At 37.8% G+C, this 23,907-nt stretch overlaps 1 protein-coding gene across 1 annotated transcript in view; it reads left to right on the forward strand.

Annotated features, from left to right (window-relative positions):
• The window catches only part of ARHGAP42 (Rho GTPase activating protein 42), a 244,395-nt gene that overhangs the window by 76,983 nt on the left and 143,505 nt on the right, over positions 1-23,907 (forward strand). The window contains exon 3 of the mRNA XM_028516368.2: positions 11,248-11,309. Within this exon, the coding sequence (XP_028372169.1) occupies positions 11,248-11,309 (62 nt within the window). The remainder of the gene's footprint in view (positions 1-11,247; positions 11,310-23,907) is intronic.

Here is a 23,907-nt window from a genome sequence, read left to right on the forward strand (position 1 = left end):
GGGTTGGGTGCAGAGGAGTATGAACAGGTGCTTCAGTTTTTGTGGAATGTGAAGGAGTGCTGGAAAGTCAGTTCCTGATGGTAGTGAGAATGGGGAGTGGGGCCAACTTGGTGTGAGTGCTTATTTGTCAGCAAATAGATTACTGGTTGTTAACTCTGAGGCAGCGTGCTTGGCACCTGGTTGCTCTTTGAGCACAAACAGCTATGACACAGGCTGCCTGTAATGTAGCAGGGTAGCAGGCTGGCAACACACCTGATGATCACCGCCAACCCCACTCCACCACAATAATGGTTTGCTGGGACAAAATAGACTTTGATGTGAAATAATCAGAATTAAATACCTGCTTCTCCACTTACTAGTTGTGAGATTATGGGGCAAGCTACTCCAGCTGATTGATCCTCCTTTTTTCATCTTCAGAATGAAAGTAACACCTACTTCAGTACCTCATATTATTCTGTGAATATTAAATGAGATAGTATATGTAATGCCTCATATCTACCTTTCAGTAGACGCGCTTGATGTGAGTGGTCTACACCTTGGGAAAATGGTTTCTGAATTGGGGGTTGTTTTGGCTTTGGGAAACAGGTCAAAAGTCACTAAAACAAAACAAAAAACTAAAGGCAACAGTAGAAAAGCAGTTTATTTTTAACACGTGTGCTTTGAAAATACATATGAGGTATGTCCAGAAAGTATCCAGCCATATAACATGAAAAATAGAGCCATTTATTGAAGAAGATACAAGAAACATTGTACATAGGACAATGTTACCTTAGTCCACTTCAAAGTAGGCACCTTGGAACCTCACACAGTTCTCCCAATTGTCATCAGCACCCTCATCGTATTTTCTTGAATCATTGACAGTCTGAAATCTTTTTCCTTTTGAAGGTGATTTTAGTTTCGAGAAAATACAAAAGTTGCAGGGCACCAAATCTTGGCTGTAGGGGGGCTAAATCACCTGGGTGATTCAATATTTTACCAAAACACGCTGCACAAGATGTAATACATGAGTGGGTGCGTTGTCTTGATGAAGCTGCCAATCCCCAGTTGTCCATAGCTGTGGCCTTCTGAATCATCCGAATAGCTTCTGTGGGGAAATGTTCAAGGTTAATGCAAAATTTGATGCATATTTTTTGTTTTACTTGCTCAGTCATTTTGAACATGATGGCCACATAGTACACATGCTCACTCAGGGGCATCTACCTCCCCCACTGACTAGTAAAGTGAAGTCGTCATTGTTCATGTCTGTGGATTTCACTCCACCCTCCTTGGCTGCCGGGTTACATCTAGGTCACACAAACCATCCTCTTTACATTAACAATGGTTGAACTTTTTCTGGACATACCTCATATATGTGACTTGCAGAGTATTTTTTGCACAGTACTTATTGCCTTAACATAAAATGTCATAGGAAGGAACTTCCCAGCACTCCTTCAAATTCTGCAAAGGTGTATGAAGCATTCATTCGTACTCTTCTTCTGCACCCATCCTGCTACCACTCTCCTGAAATTTCAATATCCGCTTCTGTGTCCAATATCCAGCTTCTCTTTTTCAAAACCTCTGAACATCCATCCACTGACCTTCTCTTCTTCTCCAATTAACAAAAAACCTTATAGTAAAAGATCTTTGCTAGAATTTGGACAAAATTTATTTGAAATAATGCAATAGAGTGATGAAACCTGGGGAGAGACCAGCTGGAATCAAGTTTTCAAGTTGTGTGAAATGGAAAGGCAGTCTTTCTATATTTGTATGTATTCATTTGTCAAAATTTGGCCTTATTTGAAATACATACACACATATTATATAATACATATAAGCCCATTATATATATGTATGTGTGTATGTATGTACAATGAGAACTCTCAAACTACCTTGTACTTTGGCAGTTTCAAAGAAGATATTACTAAAAGGCCCTTCCTCAGTTCAGAGAGAGTATATGAAGGGAAAAACATTAGATATATAGTCTAGAACTACATCTGGGCATCCACTGTGATTTTCATCTTGGAGTCGTAATTCTCCATTTTAATGTTGATCCTAGTCAATCTACAGAAGCAGCAGTAGCTGTCTTTTATAGGTGAAGTCCCTGGCTTATAGTAGGTGTCTTCTTTTGCATACAGTCCAGTTGTTATTCTAGTGAGGATAAGATAAACCAGATTGAGTGTCCAATTAGACAAGACAACAGTGAAATATTGACAGTTTGACCACAATTTCTGAATCTCAGCCCAAATATGTAGTGCTGAGCAATGTTGGGACCCACACTGATAGGCCAAATCAAAGTATAGTACATGTTAGGGCCTGGGGTCTCATGGGGTATTGAGAGAGGCACTAGGAACAGGAATTGGGAATTCAAAAAGAACTCTAGATGCTGGTCATAACCCCTCCAGAGAGGCTGTGTAGGGTGGTTAGAGGATAAACAGGAATAAGAGAAAGCAGAAAGAAATTGCTTGGTATTAAGCCAATGGATTTCAAAGTGGGGATTCTGTCAGTGTGTCTTATTCAGAGTCTGGATTGGCATCAATATGACACAATTGATGGTATTAGACAAGTGATGAGGAAGAGATGAGGCTGTTCCTAACCCTACATGGAGTACATGGTCAACTTCATAAAAGTTCAGTTTTGTGACTATTTTCACTTGTAGGCCAGGTACTTCTTATTCTTTAACGCTTAATTAGCAAATTGTGTTATAAAATTAAATAATTTTTCTTTAATCATTATTTATTTTTTAATTTTGGTTGACATACAATATTAGTTTCAGATGTTCACCCCAGTGATTTGACATCATGTAACTTACTAAATAATCATCCCAATAAGTCTCATACCCATTTGATACCATTCATAGTTACTAGAATATTATTGACTATATTCCCTATGTTGTACTTTACATTCCCATGACTATTCTGTAACAACCAATTTGTACTTCTTAATCCCTTCACCTTTTTCACCATCCCTTCAACACACTCAAGTTCGCCCTTTGAAGGTGTCACTTGTGGAGGTGCTTGCATGGAATTCAGTAACTCAAAGTTGTCTGAAGTTGTTCACTGAGTATACTGGCTCTGGGGCCTCCCAGGAGGTGCAGGCCAAGATCACCTGCCACCTCGCATGAGCTACAGAGTGATCTGCAGATGGCTGCTACTTGTGCTGGGCTTGGAGGGACCCAGGAGAGGCTAAACTATGAACCAAAGCTGGCTGCCACTATTGCTGGGCCTGGGGTTACTTAGTGAGAAGTATGGGGCTTATTGAGACCAGATTCTGCTTGTTCGGTTTTAGGAAAGTATGAAGCATGAACCAAGATAACCCATTCTTATGGGAAAGGAGCTGGAAACAGCTTGGGTGGTTCCATTCTTCACCAGAGCAGGGTGGACAGTGACGACCAGGTTAATGGAGACTCAGAAATGGTGCCCACCTTCTGGCTCTGTGAATCTGTGAACAAAGGCTCAGAAAAGGAACAATGGCCTCTTTTAGTTCTTCTGTCTGGGAGAAAGCTGCCCTTTCAGCTCTTTCCCTGATGCCAGGCAATTCAGTTTCTCCTGGTATGTCCCTGGCACCCTTTGAGCTATTGCCTTAGCACTGGAACTCAGAGAAAATGAGTCTGAGTAAGTCTATGTGTGGGCCTTTTAAAAGGAACTGCCTGGAACTCCAGCTCTGTCTGACTTAACCACAACCCCCACTGGTTTTTACAGCCAGAATTTATGGGGTCTTTTCTTCCTGGCACTGGAAACCTGGGCTGGGGGGACTGGTGTGGGACTGGGACCTCTTACCCCTCAGGGGGACCTCAGCAGCCAAGATATATCTTCCAATTTTTATCAGCCCATTCTGCATCTCTACTTCTCCTACCAGTCTGGATGTGGCTTCGTTATATACTTAGTTGTAAAACTTCAGCTAGATTTCAGGTGGTTCTGAATGGTGGTCTTTCTCTGTAGTTTAGTTTAATTTTGATGTAGTTGTGGGAGAATGTGAGTACTGAACTTAACCTGTGCTGCCATTTTGACCAGCAGCTAACAAACTTTTTACTACTAACATAATATCTAATATATTCTTTCAGCTTGCCAAAACCTAGTTTATTTGAATACAATGCAGTCCATCACAAGGATGCATTGGTAGGCTATGGAAGAAGAATTTAAATGCAAGTATTCAGGGACTTGTTTACAAGATGAATATTTTTTTAATTTTAATTTTTAATTTTATTTTTCAATTGCAGTTTATATCCAATATTTTGTATTAGTTTCTAGCATAGTGGTTAAATAATCATTTACTAAGGTTAATCTCTTTTTGATTTATGTTTGGTGATTAAAAAGAAACTAACCACAGGGGACATTGTGGAGATTCTCATTTAGTTAAGTCAAAGATAATTAAATTTTCATGTGCTTTTTGCAACTCTGAATTCCAAGGGCTGAAGTGTTGGAAAGATGAGTGCCACTAAGTACAACAGTGCTAAGTCACAGCAGTGCTGTGACTTTTTTCTTGTTAGTTTAGGAAGTAGTTTATTGGTTTTGCAACTGGGCATCTATGGAGCTTGAATCCATAAATAGAGTAGAAAAATCTTATTTGTTGCTGTGGTTCTCAGGAATTAATAACTAGAGTTTGTGGTTCCAGATAATGCCAGCATTTGTAGCCATAGTGGACAGACTATTAGTGGGGGTATTATTTGTTACCAAGACACAATAATTTGGTGTCAGTTTTTATATCACTTTTGTCTGTTTTGCAGATACAGTACTTATTATTCTGGCATACCACAAGCTGATTGTACTTCTTGATTTTTTTATGGATTAAATTGTTCCTGAACCAAAACTTTCCCTCAGATACTTCAATTAATATGCAGTCAGTATGCTTTCTTTGATCTTTCAAATAGACAAAGAATTAAAACTCTTCCTTTGGGAATTCCAGGCAGAAACTGCTGCTGTGACACCTGCTAGGTCATTGCATGCTTTGTAGTATCATGCTGGGTGTCACTTGCCTATGTATGTAGATTCTACCTTTATTTTTCTTTATCTGGCCAGATCTAGAAGGATGTGACAAATTTACCTACCCTGGTTCATATTCTTATTTAAGTGTCGATGTTTTATTACAGGGGTGGGCAAAAGTAGATTTAAGTAACAGCCATCATTTTCTAGAAGATAAATCATAAGTAAGGATATGAAATAATGACAGTAATAATAAGAAGGCAAATAATACAAATATATAGTACAATAATTAATAAATAATAATACAGGAGTTAACTGTTTCACATATTCACAACTGTAAAACTTCTTTTGCTAACACCTGTATTTGGCCTCTCTCCTACTCTTCATGAAGAGTCAATGCCAGAAGGATGCTATAAAAGAGCTTGACAGAGCCTACATCTCACACACATATAGAAAAGTAAAGTGACCACTGGGCCATCATCTGGATTTATAAAATATGATTGCATTGATTTAAACTATCTTTTATAGGTCTTTGTGCTTTTTTTGAGATTTAACCAAATTTAAGTCCTACTGCTAACCCAGTTCTCTCCTATTTATCAGCATATCTGAACATCGAAAGTGACTTTTGTTCACTCTAATAAAGCAAAAAAAGTGTTGAGATAGCACTGTATATGTTGTGAACTTATGATCTGTACCTTTGTTTATGTATTTATGCTATGTAGGTTTGAGGAAGGCCTCCTGGGAGAAATATTTAACACATCAGTTTTTGATTATGATATGATATTGGTTGGATGCAAGTAAGATGTTCTTTCTTAATTCTTCTAGTTGTAAAATCTGTCAAGTCCAAGTGGATCAATTGTTGAAACATTTAATGGTGTAATGCTTAGTACTTAAGGTAGTGGAGTTAGGTCCACAATGAACGGGGAGTTTTCTTCTTCTCTTTTTCTTACTTCCAGACCCTAAAGAGGTTTTCTACAGTTGCCACTCAAAGAAAGACAGATACCATATGATTTCACTCATATGGGGAATCTAATGAACAAACTGAACGAACAAGGAACACAGACAGACTCCTAGATGGAGAGCAGATGATAGCTAGTGGCAGGGAGGTTAGAAGGAGGAAGGATTAAGCAAAAAGGAAATAGGACTCATGGACATGGACAACAGTGTTGCTTTGCGATTGCTAGGGGAAGGGAGGGCTAGACTAAATAGTAATGAAAAAAATACAATGAAGACTAACTTTTAAAAAAATAGGGAAAATTTAAGCCTGCTGCAAAGATTAAGTTAGGAAATAGGTGTTTTAGACAATTCAGGAATGTTTTGGAATTTAAAATGTTGGTACGTAGAGAAACCACTACCATACTTTTTACCCTCTAGGTATAATCTGACTGTTGGCTCTGTGAATATTTATACTCTTAGGACCCGTCACAAGTACACCTGAATAATTGATTTCTTTGGTTCTAAAAGTGTTTTCCAGTATCACATTGTGGAGAATAAAAGGAAAGCCTATAGCAAAATTCTTGACCTCAGCAATGTGTGAAACTGTATTTTGGTTGTTCTCCAGTAATCTCGTGATCCAGATGGTCAGGAAGGGAAAAGATTATTGTTGGTGAATGGAGCCAGAAAAGTTTCATGCAGGTGGCAAGAATGTGGATAGCTAACATAATTTTCCAAACTATCTGGCTATTCATTTTGTAATATTTTTTGAAGATTAGAGTAAGAGTGAATAGAGCAAATAGACTGTGGAAATGTATTGTTAAACTCATTAATTCATTTAATGATCATCTATTGAAAGCCCATTGTGTATTAAGTATTGTTTTTAGAATATTTTTCTCACTAAATCATGCTCCTGTCATACCACCTGTAACTGCAGGACCAGCTGTTACACTCGAATTAGTTTGGGCTTCCCAATCAGATAAGGAAATAGTTATTTATGTAAATATTAATATTCATTAATAAAACATGGAATATCACATATAGTTGCTGATAAAAGAAAGTATTTCAGTATTAGAAATTTGAATGTAATACATGTTTTAGGATTTTGCTTAAATAAAGTCTTTGATGGAATGACTCCAGCAGTCACAAAAACAACAGCTGGTTTGTATAAGGCAATGTGATGGGTGCTGGGGACCTCATTTTGTATCTGTTTTCTGCTCAAGGCCTGGTGGAGAATAGACTCCCCCCCGCCAGTTTTGATAGTCTCTTTAAGGCATTCCTAGATCCCCTGCACAGAGATTCTGTTACTGGCCTCTCATCAGTGGAGAGCTCCTGGGGTGCACATGGCAGCTTGGGCCTGGCCAGCTTGTGTTAGAAGTTCCTGCTGCTTCAAGGTTGGGGCAGGCTGGGAAGGAACTGGCTGTCCTTCAGCCCTTAACCCTAAAAGCCAATTTAAAAGATATTACCTTAAATTACTTTATATCTGCTTCACAGGATTGTTAAATACTATTTTCTTCACGTTACTTCCTGCTTAATAAACTGTTTGTATAATCTTTTGGCATCATTATAAGTAAAAAGATTAGGGGAAAACATTAGGTATGGATTTAAAAAATCACTAGGCCACTTTCATTAATTCATGATATATTTACTGTTCCCTTTTTTTTTTTAAATAGAACAAATGACAAATGTGTATCTTCATTTGGGCCAAGAAATAGATACTTTTATGGAACTGACACTGTAACATTTAAAGAGAAAACCTTTTTTGAAGTAATTTCCCTGAAAAATTAAAAAGAAAGAAAAAGAGGATACAAAACTTGTTAAATTGGGGGCAGGCTCAGAAAACAGCTGGAATGAGAGTGCTTTACATTGTGAGAAACCAGACATGTGGTGGTTTTTGCATGTTAAAATTTTTCTCCTTTGACATTCTCATTATAATCAACTATTAGGTACTGAGTCTATAAATAGTATTTATATTGGAAACAGACCAGATAACCAAGTAAAGGAGAATTCAGAATTATTATTTTTGGACAAAGAGGTACAACAGCATGACAAACAGACTTTCTTTACTTGTAATCAGAGTCAGATTTAAGGCAACTCCACAGTTTCCTCAGAGCAGTAGCTATCTGGGGGAAGCTTGTGGCCTTGGACAGTCACCATAGCAATGAACTGCCTGGGACTTTTAGGTCACTGGTGAGTGAGCCAGTGATCATTTTCCAGGTTGACCAAGTGGAAGTTTCCAGTGTACCCCTGCCACTCTAAAATCACGATTATATTTTTATTTATTTCAAAAATACCTGATAGGCTTCTGTGTGCTAGATATTTACTTAACTCTTTCTGGAAATTAGTAATATGTGATTTATGCCCTCCTAGAATTTAGGGCAGTAGGAAACAAAAGCAGTAATAGCATGTTTTATTTTTATTAATTTACCTAAAAAGTTATAGGTTTTTATTAAACTTAAACTCTAGGAATACCCTTGCCTGGTCACGTTGCCCAGTTGGTTAGAGCATCGTCCCATACACCAAAACAAAAACAAAAAACAGTTGGGATTTGATCCCAGACCAGGGCATATATGGGAGGCAAACCATGGATGTTTCTTTCTCACATCAGTGTTTCTATGTTTCTCTCTCTCCTTTCTCTCCCTCCCACCGTCCTTTCTTCTCTCTCTAAAATCAATAAACATATCCTCAGGTGAGGGCTTAAAAAAACCAGACTAGCTATTTTCTGTCTCACTATTCTCCACCACTTAATTTCTGACCACTTTGAATTTTTAACCATTTCTTACATTTCCTTAAAGATCACAAATATATCGCTAATTGATCTTTTTCTCAGTTTTAGATATCATCTTTTTATGGCATACTCTTATCATACTGTGTCTTGAATTCATGCTATCATATATGCTGCTTTCCCTTATTCTCTCAAAAGAGCTAAATCTTAATTTTGACAAAATCAATATTTAATGTTTATATTACAGTGACTTTGTACATGTTACAATTCAGCTATTTCATTAATTTTATTATATATAACTTTATTTTCCCAGGAGTTAATAATTGCCTTTGTATTTTCTTTTTCTTTTTTTTCAAACTTTTAAAAAATATTTTATTTATTTATTTTTAGAGAGGGAAAGGAGGGAGAAAGAGATAGAGATAGAGAGATAGAGAGAGAGAGAGAGAGAGAGAGAGAGAGAGGGAGAGAAACAACAATGTGCGGTTGCTGGGGGCCGTGGCCTGCAACCCAGGCATGTGCCCTGACTGGGAACCGAACCTGCAATGCTTTGGTTCGCAGCCTGTGCTCAATCCACTGAGCTATGCCAGCCAGGGCTGTATTTTCTGGGAAAAAAAAAGAAGATTGTAAATATCCTCTTATTACATTCAGACACATCAGGATATTGACCAGTTTATTTTTTCCCTGGGGAGACATTTCCTGGACCCCCTAATCTAATTGCTTCAGTCTAAGTAAGATCCTCTCTGGACCTTTTGCATAACTGTTGTTCTGGAATATGTATCTGTGTTGTCCTGAGGATTCCATTTGCTTTTTTTCTATATTGGATCTCTTATTTCTAGACTCTGTATCCTCTTCTCTTGGCTTATTCCCATGTTGTGTTAGAGTTTGTCATCCAATAGATTCCAAGAAAAGGAAACATGCAGATGCAGGTAAGGTTGGCCTCCTTCCTTCCTTCCTTCCTTCCTTCCTTCCTTCCTTCCTTCCTTCCTTCCTTCCATCTTTCCTTCCTTCCTGTTTGGGAGACATTGAGTTAGAAATCTGGGGTTAATGTTGTTTGTTTTACTTTTGACGATGTTTCTATTTATATCTCTTATTTTCTCAGCTTCAAGAGTACCTGCTGCCTCAGTTCCTATATCCCAAACTGACTTATCTCTTTGCTTCTTTCTCTGTAGTTATGTTAATATTGCCTTCCATCACCCAAAATTGATTGACATATTTTGAGGCTCACCAACAGAGATCTTCAGTGGCAATAGCTAGCTGCCAGAATGATGATGGAATGCTTTCTTTACTGAAAGTACAAAAATATGTTATTATGCACTCCAGTTAAAATCCATATACTTACTATTGTCAAAACTGGGTTGTGTTATAACATTGATAGGGTTATTTTTGAAGAAATTAAAACTTTTAACTTTTAAAAAAGTTATACTTATTCTAAGGCCATTAATGTGTTTATCAGATTAATCTGAGTCTCCTAGGTAATCCTTTGATTTCTGTTTTGGTAACTGAATGAAACCCAACGTGAAGTAATTTAGGGATAGCATTTCAAACCAGCTTAGTTTACTATAAACCTAGCAGTTCTGAAGATGAAAAAAAAAATACTAGATGAGAGTTTAAAATTCTTAAATGGAAAACATTCTTTCTCTTTCTTAATAAATTCTGTTGATGTGGCTTTTGATTTGTTTTCCTCACTTGTCTTTATTGTAGGCTTTCTTCCAGACTTACTAGACTGGTCTCACAGAATGTTTTCAATATTGTTGTGTGTGAGGGAAGGGGATGGGGAGAGCCTACAGAATAGGGACATGGAAAGGAAGGCTCAAAGCTGAAATGAAAACCAATTGCTCTTATTTGTTTCTTTAGTATTGTAACTAAACATTCTGATTTTAGTTAATAATTCATATTAAACATAAGGTACAAAAATGAATGTGGATAAATTCCTCTTTCACAATTGCCGTTTGGTACCATGCATGTTTTTAAAGAATAGGCTAAAGAATAGGCTACTCCTATTTATTTATTTTTGGTTTATTCTTTTAAAGTTTCTGAATACTTGATTCTTTCCCCATGGCACAGCAATATAGGATCAGATAGTTTTCTAAAGCAGTGCTGGTCAACATATAATGTAAACAGGTCACCTGCGGATTTTGTTAAAATGCAGATTCCGGGGTAGGGCCTGAGAGTCTGTTTTTCTGGGTTCCCAAAATGCTGATGCTAGTGGTCATTTGACTGCACTGACCAGCAGAGGTCTAAAATATTGTGGATATGGGAGGAATACAGAATCTGTTACACTTCTAAAAGGCAGTCAGTGGGAGACTTTGCACTGTATTTATGGCTTCTTAAGATTTAATTTTTTCATTATTTGCAATATTTTGTTTAGAAGTGATTCCAGTACTGTACTTCTTTTTATTAATGTGAGTCATATTTTAAGTATATAAACTATATTCCCCTAGTATCTTTAAAGAAAAAAATATTATACTTGATATGTGCTTAACTTCGATTTGTAAGACTCAATCATCTCTTACCTATAGCTGTTAGCCATTGAGATTCTGTTGTGTATACTGTGTTATGCTTATAAAAACATAAACCCATAGAATATAAACAAATTTATAAGTAGTTTATTGTAATGTATATACCTGTGCGGTTAGATATTAGCAATGAAAAAAAGTTAATGCTTCTTTTTAACATTTGTCTTCTAAATAGCTCAGTCACTAAAAGAATTTGCAAGACTACTCATCACAGTAGAAGAAGAAAGGAGAAGACTGGTAAGTCTGTGACTCATTTCTTAATAATGCTTTGCTTAGTTAAAAATAAAATAAAGAATAGACCTTCTGAAGTAGACTTAGCCATATCAGACCTTATAATCTGATGCATGTACTAAATGTTAGTAAAAAATTGTATGATTGTCAAATACTGCAAATAAGATAAGCCATTTCTATTTCATTTGTAGATGCAGATTACATTCATTTTGCTTTCCAGTTAATTTTTATGAGAGTTAAAAATAGTGAACAAACTGCCATTGAGAAACCCACTCTAACTGAGCAAACTCCTAAATAACCTTACCATTATAATAAAGACATATTATAAATGTTCAAGGCAATTCATGGAGGGAGCAACCAACTTTGCCAAGGCGTTAGCAGGAGGCTCTTCTGAAAAGGCCACATTTGAATTGGGTATTGAAGACTGGATGGATTTGCTGGGCTGGGAAAAATGGGCAAAGCACTTTAGGTTGATGAATTAATTTTTGTGACAGTATCAATGCTTGGTTATCAGCAGTACATTTATCCATTCGCAAATACAATGTTATACCCATTGTGTTCAAATTCCTGTGAACGGCCCTGTCTATGAGTCTTTCCATATGTACATGGAAAAAAATAGCTTGATATACCCCAAAAATTGTTGTAAAGCATTTGTAGTATCACCTGGCACATAATGTTAATTATTTATTAACATTTATTAACAACTTGGTGATGAAGATGCTGATAGTTACAGTGAAGGTTATACACTTCCTTACGACATCATCTTTGGTTTCACTGTACTTCACTGTCCTGTTAGAGGATTATATGGACATATAAAAAAATATAAGTGTGGACCAGATGTGCTAGAAATGCAGTACAGTTCGGCATCATTTTGCTAAATGGATAAGGGAAAGCAATTTGAGGAAGATATTTTTAAGGTGGCCTTGACTCACAGGAAGCTTTGCCTGAGCCAGGGAAGAATCACAGGACAAGGATGTGGCAATCAAATAAATGAGCCTGAGTAGAGGCTACAAGGTAGGAGAAAGTGCTGTATATATTTGTAGGATAAGGAAGATAGTTCTTAGAAGGTATTAGTAGAAGATTGGTAGTTTTGGCCATATGCGGGGTTTAAGAGCTGGGCAAGAGCTTTTGGTGTTTGTTACAGGCTGTAGAATAATTGCTAGAAGTTTTTGAATAGAAAATGAAAAGATAAATATGGGATTTAGGAGCAATTAATTTGGTGGCCATGTTGACAAAGAGGTAAGCTGTGGAAGAAATATCGGGAGAGGTGGTAACCATATTTTTTAGGAAACATCAGCCTACCCTGGGTCTGGTCCCATTATCAGAGAGCAAGCCATACCATACAACCTGTACTGGACACCTATAAGCCATTATGGGAGACTCACTGACCCATTCTGGGGAGATCAGAGAAAGATTTTTCTGTGGAGGTGACTTTGATTGGAGTCTTGAGGCTAAATAGGACACTTTAAAGTGTTTTATACATAATGCTTACTCCAACTTTCTGAGGTTACACAACTGAAGCCCAAGTTCTGTGGGGAGGTGGGTAGTATGTGTACATATGGCCCAGAAGAGGAGATGCTGACAGAAAGAGGAAAAGAATGGTTAGAGATACGTGTAAATAAAGAGCTGGAAATGGCATGGAAGCCAGGGGAATATATAGTTCTGGGTTGAGGGAGGGTGTGATTCAAATCTCATGCAAATAATTCAGAAGAGCGATAAACCAACTAGCATGAACTATAATTTTAGAAAAATGTATTAGTATGAAGAATATGGGAAAGTACATTGTAGCATACAGGGGAAAGGGAGCCAAAGGAATGTTCTTATAGCACTGAGGAGACCTATAGACGCCAGGGGAAATGCTCTTCCTCGGAGCTGGGAGAAAAGGAGGAAAGGGCTGGTTTCAATATAGAACTTTGCACTGTTGGTTGGGTAGGGGGGTAATAGTGTTAGGAAGGAACGGTCCTTTGCTGTGAGAGGAGTTTGTAGAAATAGTTTAGAACATTCGGGGACATGTATACAAGAAAATTTTCCCTGTTATATAAGAAAAAAGGGACTACTCACCAATAGTAGTTACTGAAGTTAGACTTTATAAATATGTCAAGTAAAGACAAGTTATCATGCTCTCTCATAGATTTGTCTAGCAATGTGCAGAACCTTGGACTGTGAGTAGTAAGAGTAGTTAGGAGGTCAGATTAAAGTTGGTGGTTGGCAGACAAAGACATGGTTCTGGATTATGGGCACATGGATTTGTGTAACAAGACAATGGGTCCTTATTGAATATAAGGATAACTGAGATAGGAGGAGGGTACTGAGAGCCTTAGAAAGCAGAAAGGGTGAGCTTGGCGAGTTGTCTCATATGCTCATATGTCTCAAGGTTCACTAGAGACAGAGGAGATTCTAAGAGAGGACATGGGCATTGTGAGCAGGAGTGAAATTTGAATACTGAAGTTGGCAATGGAACTGGTCCAGATAATGAAGTTAAGATGTGGCTGAGGAGGAAGGCAGGCCTCAGGAATCAAGAAGGCAGAGCTCAGAAGTCTGGATGTTTTAAGAGCAGGCTCTTGAGACATCCAATATGATGACAGGATAGAAGACCATGGCCAAGGAGAAGAAATGGGTGAGGGATGGGATACAGTGTCTTATAAGAAATGGAGATGGAGGTTAGATCACTAACTCTTAGTGTTTCAAAGATTATCATTTTTGCTTTCAGCCATGTTTCTCATGTTGGGGCAAGAAGGAAATTCTGTGTTTACAAGTGAAGTCATATTGAGGGTTTTGCTTGTTTTTCCTGTTGTTTCAGAAAAGGCCTAAAGTAAAGAATGCAAAATAATGAGAAAAATCTTTACAGATAAAAGCCTAGTAGATTGCATTTCCACAAAGATTCTATAAAAGTAATCCGTAAACACACAAATCTAAATATTTGAGTGAATTAATCAATACCTCCTGTCATATGATGTTATTACAACTGAAGGAATATCTGGTAGCAGATTTTATATAAAGATGTGCTGAAGAGTTAATACTTCATTTTGGAAGTAGTGAAACTGAAAAAGACACCAGAGTTCAGGTGCCTGTCAGCACCTGTGAGGTGCTGACCAAACCCAGTAAGCAGAGACAGTGATTGAATCTTCATGGGCACTTTATTCAGATGGCCAGCAATTTGAGAAAATCGTGGGTTCATACCCTAATAGACCATCTTGTCTTTTCTTTCCAGGCCAAGGTTTTTGTAGCAGGAAATAAACAAGGTGTGGTGAGGGGTTTTGAAATTCAGGGAGGAGTTAATTGGATCAAAAAAAAAAAACAACTCCAGCATTCTTGCCCTAGGCAGTCCTTAGCTGTGCTCCAGGTGGTGGTCTTGAGCTGTGTCCTAGGTGGTCTTAAGCTGTGCCCCAGGCAGTGGTCTTTAGCTGTGTCCTGGGTGGTGGTCATCTCACCCCATACTCACCCTGGAGTACAGTCGCTCAGATACCATCTTGAATTGCTTACAGTCCTCCTGAGGAACAAAGGTGGAACTGCTTATGGTCTGGAGTCAGGCTGGGTCATACCTCAGTTCCTGGAACAAAAGCTTTTACATGCAATGGTTACTAAGCTTATTAGTTATTACTTAAACTAAAATTTTCCAACTCTTAAGTCCCCTATCAGTAGAATATTTTAAGTCTATATACTAGGAAAGTGTAAAGGAGTTCTGTAATTGATTATAAAGCCATTTAATCATTGCTTTTTTTTTCAGTGATAAATCATGACTTATATTGTTAAATCTGACCAAAACCTATGTATGTCAGAGCAGTGAGTAAAGAGAAATAAAAACTCAAGTAGATGAGAGAGAACTCTCAACAGTTTAAACAAATTCTCGTGTCTCCAATGATTTACTGTTATTGGTAAAATGGATATATATCATCAGGGTAACATAAAGGCTATTTGCAGAAAAAGAGCCCAAAGAAACATTGACTTTTTTTTAAAAAATGGAACCTCCTTTTAGCTTATTAACTTGGAGTTTAAAAATAATTCTACTAAGGCCAACTAAAAAGGCATGTTTTTAATGCAACAAAAAAGTGGTAGGAAAAATTTTTTCAGTTACTAACAAATAGTTACATACCAACAGAACCACCGAAGGAAGCATGAGATGATCCCTTGAGGCTTTCTGGGAGACATCTGGGTCACCTCTTGTTGTTTGTATCAATATACTGATTTTGACTCTCTTGCCTCCAGGCCTTTGAACTCCCCATTTCCTCTCCCTGAATTCCTGGGACCACACTCTTCTCCTCACTCCTCCCGTCTCACCACTCTCCCTGGTTCCCTGTTCTCCAGCCACAGGGGCTTCAGTTTCTCCTAATGTGTCCCTCCATGCTTCTTTTGGATTTAGACCTCTGCGTTTGTTATGTCCTTCCCTTGAACATCCTGATCCACATCCTCCCATTGGCTTCATCTTGTCTTTCGGATTCTACCCCACACATCTCCTCTGGGGGCCTGCATGTCCACACAGCCTAAATTAGTCCCTTCTAGCCTGTACATATTGTGACAGAAATACCTGTTCATGCAGCTTGCATTCCATTGGGAAAAAACAGGCATTAAACAAATTATGTCTGATGGTGGTTAAATGCTGAAAAGAAAAAATAATGCAGCTCATAGATGTTGCCATTAATTGAAATGAAGGAGATGGGGAAGAAATAGTTAAACATTTGAGTCTCTTTAGATGCCTATTGGATATCTAAGTAACCTTGCCTAGGGAGAGCTGGATATAGAGGTCCGGAGAGTTCGGGTAACAGATGGGACTAGAGATACAAATTTAGAAGTTGTCAACATGGAGAGGGTATTTGAAGCTATGGGGATGTATGAGATCACCCAGCCTGTGTGTGTGCACAGACATAAGAGAAAAGGTGGGAGGATTGAGCCCTGAGGTATGGGAGTCCTGAGTTTGGTTAGATCAGGTAAAATCAACAAAGACTTAGATCAGTAGGAGAACCAGGAGAAAGCTATTTGGACAGCTTGCTTAAGTGCCATTTATTCACATCACTGTGGAAGGATTGTAGGACAGTATTAAATAGGAAAAATTTACAGGATGTGGGCTCAGTGAGTTTTCTTCAGGAGAGAGGTTCCAAATCATCTATCTACCCTGTGCTACTCCTCTGCCCCTGCCTGGGGGCCCTTTACTTTCTGACCACTTTGAGTCCCTAACCTTGACATATATGTGTATGTGTGCCAATGTAGTTTTTGTTTTGTTGTTTTTTAAGCTATGTGTTTATCACCAATTGAGGAAGCCTCAACTTCATAATATTTTAGCTTATGTTTATCTTGAAGAATTTATACAGATGCACTTATTTCTTGTGGTTTTCATTTTGATTAATATAAGAAAAAATTTCTAAACTATGATCACTTCCAAGGTTTAACATTCACATTTGACCATTGACATGTGTAGGTTTACACATTTGCTTTAGGTTTCCCGGGATTTATATTCTTTTTATTCAGTGCCCAGATTACTCTATTTTTTCTTTTTCTTTTTTAAAGTATATTTTATTGATTAGGCTATTAGTTGTCCCATTTTTTCTCCCCTTTATTCCTCTCCACCCTGCACACCTCTTGCAACCAGTATTAGCCCATGTCCCCTTAGTTCATGTTCATGTGTGGTATATGTAAGTTTTTTGGCTTCTCCATTCCCTGTACTATTCTTAACCTTCCCCTGTTATTTTGTGCCTACCAATTGTGCTTCTTTTTCCCTGTACCTTTTTCCCCATTCTCTGCCCTTCCACTCCCCACTGATAACCCTCCTTGTGATCTCCATTTCTGTAATTCTGTTCCTGTTCTAGTTGTTTGCTTAGTTTGTTTTTTCTTTTCTTTTCTTTTCTTTTCTTTTCTTTTCTTTTCTTTTCTTTTCTTTTCTTTTCTCTTTTCTTTTTTTCTTTTCTCTTTTCTTTTTTTTTCTTTTCTTTTTTCTAGGTTCAGTTGATAGTTGGGAGTTTGTTGTCATTTTACTGTTCATATTTTTTATTACCTTCTTTTTCTCAGATAAGTCCCTTTAACATTTCATATCATAAGGGCTTGGTGATGATGAACTCCTTTAACTTGACCTTATCTGGGAAGCACTTTATCTGCCCTTCCATTCTACATGATAGCTTTGCTAGATAGAGTAATCTTGAATGTAGGTCCTTCCCTTTCATGACTATGAATACTCCTTTCCAGCCCCTTCTTGCCTGCAAGGTTTCTTTTGAGAAATCAGCTGATAGTCTTATGGGCACTCCTTTGTAGGTAACTGTCTCCTTTTCCCTTGCTGCTTTTAAAATTCTCTCCTTATGTTTAATCTTGGGTGATGTCCTTATAATGTGCCTTGGTGTGCTTCCTTGGGTCCAACTTTTTTGAGACTCTGAGCTTCCTGGACTTCCTGGAAGTCTATTTCCTTTGCCAGACTGGGGAAGTTTTCCTTCATTGTTTTTTCAAATAAGTTTTTGATTTCTTATTCTTCCTCTTCTCCTTCTGGCACCCCTATGATTCGGATATTGGAATATTTAAAGTTGTCCTGGAAGTTCCCAGGCCTCTCCTCATTTTTTTGAATTCTTGTTTCTTCATTCTGTTGTGGTTGAATGTGTATTTCTTCCTTCTGCTTCAAACCATTGAGTTGAATCCCAGTTTCCTTCCTTTCACTGTTGGTTCCCTGTACGTTTTCCTTTATTTCACTTTACACAGCCTTCATTTTTTCCTCTATTTTTGTGACCATACTCAACCATTCCTGTGAGCATACTGATTACCAGTGTTTTGAACTCTGCATCTGATAGGTTTGCTATCTCCTCATTGCTTAGGTCTGTTTTTGGAGTTTTGATGTGCTCTTTCATTTGGGCTATATTTCTTTGTTTCGGCTCATGTGTTATGTTGTAAGGGGTGGCGACTTAGGTATTTGCTAGGGCTGGGCAAGCCACATCACTGCGTTGTGGCACAGTATGTGCCACTGTATATGGGGAGGGGTCAGAAGGAGAACAACGCCTCTTGCTCAGCCTTTGCCCTGCTTTCAGTCACTTCCCCCAATATATACAAGCAAATTGAGCTCTTCTGGTAATGATTCCCAGGTGGGTTTGTGTGCATTCTAGGACTCTGTGGGTCTCTCCAAGGAACTCTCCTGTGAGGCTGGGAGTTTCTCCCACCACAGCAAGCCACAAGTTTTTATAGCCAGAGGCTTTAAGGCTTTCTTTTCCCTCTCTGGAACCCTGGGTTGTATGGTCTGTCTTGCTCCCCAGTTGTTCCTCCCAATTTATCCGCTTGCAAATGTGGGACCACCCAGTCTGCTAGCTGCCCCCTTCCCTGCCCTGGTCTGTTAGCCATAGCCTCACCCACCTGGTCCTCCAGCCACAGCCTTACTGTGTGTCCTCTCTGCCTTGCTGCTCCTACTGGTCTGCCCCTGTTGCTCCCGCCCCTGCCTCCTGTGCCTGCCTCTGCTGCTCCTACTGGTCTGGATGAGTGTTTCTCCTTTAACTCCTTGGTTGCCAGTCTTCCATACAGTCCGATTCTCTGGCAGTTCTAGTGGTTTTTGTTTTTAAGTTTGTTGTAGTCCTTCTTTTGGTTGCACAAGGAGGCAAAGTGTATCTACCTATTCCTCCATCTTGGCCAGAGGTCTATTTTTTCTTTTTAAATCCTCAGATACTGAAAGTACTATCCTGAAATGGGCTAGGTGTCTTGTAATTAAATACCTTGGAACAAAAAGTCACGAGAGACTGGGAAGAGAAACTTATAACCTTAATATTTACTTCTTTTATAAGAGTATTAGAACTTCTGTTTTCCTTTTTTGTACTTTTTTAAAAGCATAAGCAGAACTAGGTAAATGTTAATAGGGGGCAAAATCAAAATACTTTTATAGAGCTTTATTTTTTTTAAAAAAGGAAAAGTGTCAGAAACGTAAGTTACTTGGTTATTGATACAAGATTTTGAGCTGTTATGAGTTTCAAGAGATTTAAAATATGTATATCTGTGATGCCCAGTACATTAGACACTAGTCATTTGAGGCTATATTTTTAACACTTGAAATGTGTTAAAAATATAATTCAAGCCAGGTGGTAAGTATCGGGAAGCACTGCTGTAGATGATAACAGTTGACCCTAAGCATTTTCAAGGTACCAGGCACTACTACAGTAATTATATATTTTTAACTATAATACTTTAACCTGCACAGTAACTCTGAGATGTATGCTATTAATATACCCATTTTAAGGAATAGCAAAGGCATACAGATAATATGCGGTATACCAGGGTCTACACGCAGGTTTTGGGCTTCAGAGCCTTTACATAATCCATAAGATACCAAACTAAGACTGCTGTAAATAAAAATGGCATAATAATAATATCATGCTCTACTAAGTGCTTTAGATGTATGATTTCAATATCTTACTGAAAGTAAGGAAGAACACAGATACATTGTAAGTGTTGAAATTAGATTAATCTTCATATTCTTTATCACCTTTAAACAGGCACATATTATACTTCAGCAAAAACTTAATCCATCAATCTATTGATAGTTCCCATATCAAATTTTGGCATGTGAAAGCCAAAAATGTTGAGTAAACCTATTTTAAGTCATTCTTAGCCTGTCTTTGAACCAAGGATTCAGAAATTGAAGAATATTTTAAATGTTGAGAAAACTGCATGTTCCTATTTCCTTTGATAACAGATTTTTTTGTTTAATCTTTGCCATACATTTTTGCATTGCACATATGCCAATAGTAAGTGCTATTAATTTATGCTTCCAGCATTGATGTTATTATAAGGTTCAGTACAATCTGTGAAGTAATTTTTGTCTCAGATAAATGCACAATCTTTTAACATTTCATATGCATAAGTATGGGTTATATTTCTGGTGTGTCTTAGGTTACCTTTTATTAGATACAAACTTTAGGTATGCTGGCCTGTATACCAACATTTTTTGTACAGTGATTTCACTTCAAATTTAAAAAAGAAACATCACAATGTTCTCAATGTACAAAGTTCTAATTTTAACATTTATTGAACAAGAGAGGCTTTCCATGATTTCCCTGATTTCCAGTTGTGTGGTGAAATACTGTGGGAGACTTGAGAGGTGGCAGATCACATTGCCACTACAGTGGATTTTATTTTTATTGGTAATCGTGTTAGTACTTATTTGTATTTTTTAAAGTTTGCAAAGTGCTTTTATATACTATATTCTTTTTTGGATCCTTACAACAATCTGATATGGAGCTCAGACTGTGAATGTATCATTCAGGAAAATAAATTCCACTAATAAGTGACAGCTGGAGCCTGGCCAGGTTGCACAGTTGATTCGAGTGTCGTCCATATACCAAAATGTTGCAGGTTCTATTCCTTGTTGGGGTGTTTGGAGGAGGCAACTGATCGATGTTTCTCACATTGAGTTTTTTTCTCTCTCTCTCCCCCATTCCCCTCTCTCTTAAAAAAAAATAATAAAACATCCTCGGATAAGGATTAAAAAAAATGACAGCTGAGGATGTAGGACTCAGTGTCAGGTCTTTAGACTAGACTTTCAGCTCTTTGTTCTGTCATATCCTGTGTCTTCCTTTTTTTACTTAAATTTTAAACACATGGAAGATAGAGTTCTGATCTCTTTTGTAATTCTTTTTAATTCTTGTATATTTCAGGTGTTCAGAAACCATCTTGGTTGTCCAAAATTGAGTATAGTATTTAGTAAGGCATACGGAAAAATGAAAGGTGGTTTTGAGAGTTATTACAGCTTCCTGTTTACCTTTTCTCAGATTATTCGTCTAATAGAAAAATAAACTTTCTTTGAATAAAAATTTTTAGTATTAAAGATTTGCATAGGGTAATTGCTGGGGTTTCAGAAAATACTTCAGAGTGTTCACATTAGTGATTTTTTTCTTTTGGTTCTATAACTAAAAAAGGACCCTTCATAACAACTAGAAATGTTTGTCAAAATTCTAAAAATGTCTCTGAGCATACCTGAACATATTAAAGGTCATGTATGAGAAACCTACAGCCAACATCATACTCAAAGGGCAAAAACTAAAAGTTTTCCCACTAAGATCAGGAACAAGACAAGGATGTCTGCTTTTACCACTTGTATTCAACATAGTATTAGAAGTCCTAACCAACAGCAATCAGACAAGAAAAAGAAATAAAAAGCATCCAAATTGGAAAGGATGAAACAAAGCTGTTATTGTTTGCGGATGACATGATAGTGTACGTAGAAAATTCTACAGCGTCCACCAAAAACCTACTTGACTACCAACTTACACCACATACAAAAATAAATTCAAGATGGATAAAAGACAAATATAAGTCATGATGCCATAAAAATCCTAGAGGAGAACATAGGCAGGAATCTCAGATATTCCATGTAGCTGTATTTTCACCGATATGTCCCCTAGAGCAAGGGAGATAAAGGAAATAATAAACAGATGGGGCTTCATCAAAGTAAAAAGCTTCTGCTCGGCTAAGGAAAACATCAGCAAAATGAAAAGGGAACCAACTGTATGGGAAAATATATTTGCAAATGATACCTTGGACAAGGCTTTGATCTCCAAAATATATAAAGAACCCACATGACTCCACTCCAGGAAGACAAACAACCCAATTAAAAAATGAGCAAAGGACCTGAACAGACATTTCTCCAAGGAGGGCATACAGAGGGCCCAGAGATGTATGAAATGATGCTCAGTATCACTAGCCATCAGAGAGATGCAAATTAAAACCACAGTGAGATACCACTTCATATTGGTCAGAATGGCCATCATAAATAAAGCAATAAGCAACAAGTGCTGGTGAAATTTTGGAGACAAGGGAACCCTAGTGCACTGTTGTTGGGAGTACAGACTGGTGCAACCACTGTGGAAAACAGTATGGAATGTCCTTAGAAAACTAAAAACGAACTGCCTTTTGACCTGGCAATTCCATTGCTGGAACTATACCCTAAGAATACTAAAATACCAATTCAAAAGAACCTATGCATCCCAATCTTCATAGCAGCACAATTTGCAGTTGCCAAGTGCTGGAAGCAACCTAAGTGCTCATCAGTAAATGAATGGATCCAAAAACTATGGTACTTTTACATGATGGAATACTATGCAGCAGAAAGAAAGAAGAAACTCCTTACCTTTGTGACAGCTTGGATGGATCTGGAGAGCATTATGCTAAGTGAAATAAGCCAGGCAGTGAAAGACAAATCCCATTTGATCTCACATTTAACTGGAACCTAATCAGAAAAACAAACAAGCAGAATGTAACCAAAGACGTTGAAATTAAGAACAAACTGATAGTAACCAGAGTGGAGATAGGAGGGCATAATTGGGGGCAAAGGGTTGTCAAGGCACATGTACAAAGGACACATGGACAAAGCCAAAGAGGGGTAGGATTGAAGGTGGGTTGTGGGGATGGCTGGGGTGGAGGGAAGTGGTGGTGGGGGAATGGGGACAACTGTACTTGAACAGCAATAAAAAAATAAAGAAAAAATTAAGTTTCTTCAAAAGGGTTGTGAAAGGAAGGGCCTCCCCATAGATCGTGGTGCTAATCTCTAGTAATATAAATATTTATAATGTAAAAAATAAATAAATGCAAATATCTCTGAATAGATTTGACACAGTGGTCAGGCAGTGAAGCCTGTCCTGGAAAGTTGCCTTTTAGTCATTTTGCCGCTCGTTAACACTCTACCCCAGAGTACAAGCGGAATAAAGGAGATAAAACTGGGACTCGATTTTCATGCTTCTTATTAGCTCTTGCAAAAGAATACTTGGAAGGAAGCCTGCAGTCTCTCCAATAAAATGAAGTTTGTGTGCTGGTGTAAGTTCTGCTGTCATAGCTAGCCATCAGCAGAGGGACCTGAGTGAGTGCTAATTTTAAAATGTTTGGATTTTTATATACCATTTTCCTTAACATTTGAGCATGAATTTTTTTCTTGTGACACCATTCTCACAGCTGGTGTTTTACGGGTATATATCAAATTGCTGGATTTAAAGGTTTGTAAATGGGTACGTGACAATAAACATTCAATCTTTATATTTTCCTGTTTCCCAAGACCCCTTTATTTTTTTAAGCTTAACCTTGACTGTATGGAAGGATTTAAAGGGAACTTTTCCGCCACATAGTGCTATTTTAAAAGCAGTCAGTTTAAAATAGGACCATTGAATAAAGAACTTCCACATTCCTTTTTTTCCCCTGTTAAGATATAAACTGAATTGAAAATGTCTTTTTCAGTTTGTTACTTTGGCATAAGTCTTTGGGGGTTAAGGTTCTTGTCACTCATGACTGAGAATATTCACCTGGGCAGCAGGAGCCTGCTCCCAGATGCAGCAGCGCCTGTGCTCTGCAGCTCTCTCCTCCCATCTCTAGTTCTTTTGTCTTCCTGCCTTTGCCACTCATCCCAGTTTTATAGCCTCTACTTTGGAGTAAAAATTGCATATCATATTGAAATCTTTCCATTTTGCCTCGGAACATTCAAAAATACATTTACCCTTTGGCGTCAGTCATCATTTTTCACTGGTACGGTTTGGGGACGTGCTGGTCTTTACTACACGTGTAAACCATGTTTGTGTGTGTGTGTGTGTGTGTGTGTGTGTAACGATTTTATTTATTTTTAGAGAGGGAAGGGAGGGAGAGGGGGAGAGAGAGAGAGAGAGAGAGAGAG

This window comes from Phyllostomus discolor, chromosome 6, assembly GCF_004126475.2.
Source record: "Phyllostomus discolor isolate MPI-MPIP mPhyDis1 chromosome 6, mPhyDis1.pri.v3, whole genome shotgun sequence".
In the NCBI taxonomy this organism is placed as follows: Eukaryota; Metazoa; Chordata; class Mammalia; order Chiroptera; family Phyllostomidae; genus Phyllostomus; species Phyllostomus discolor.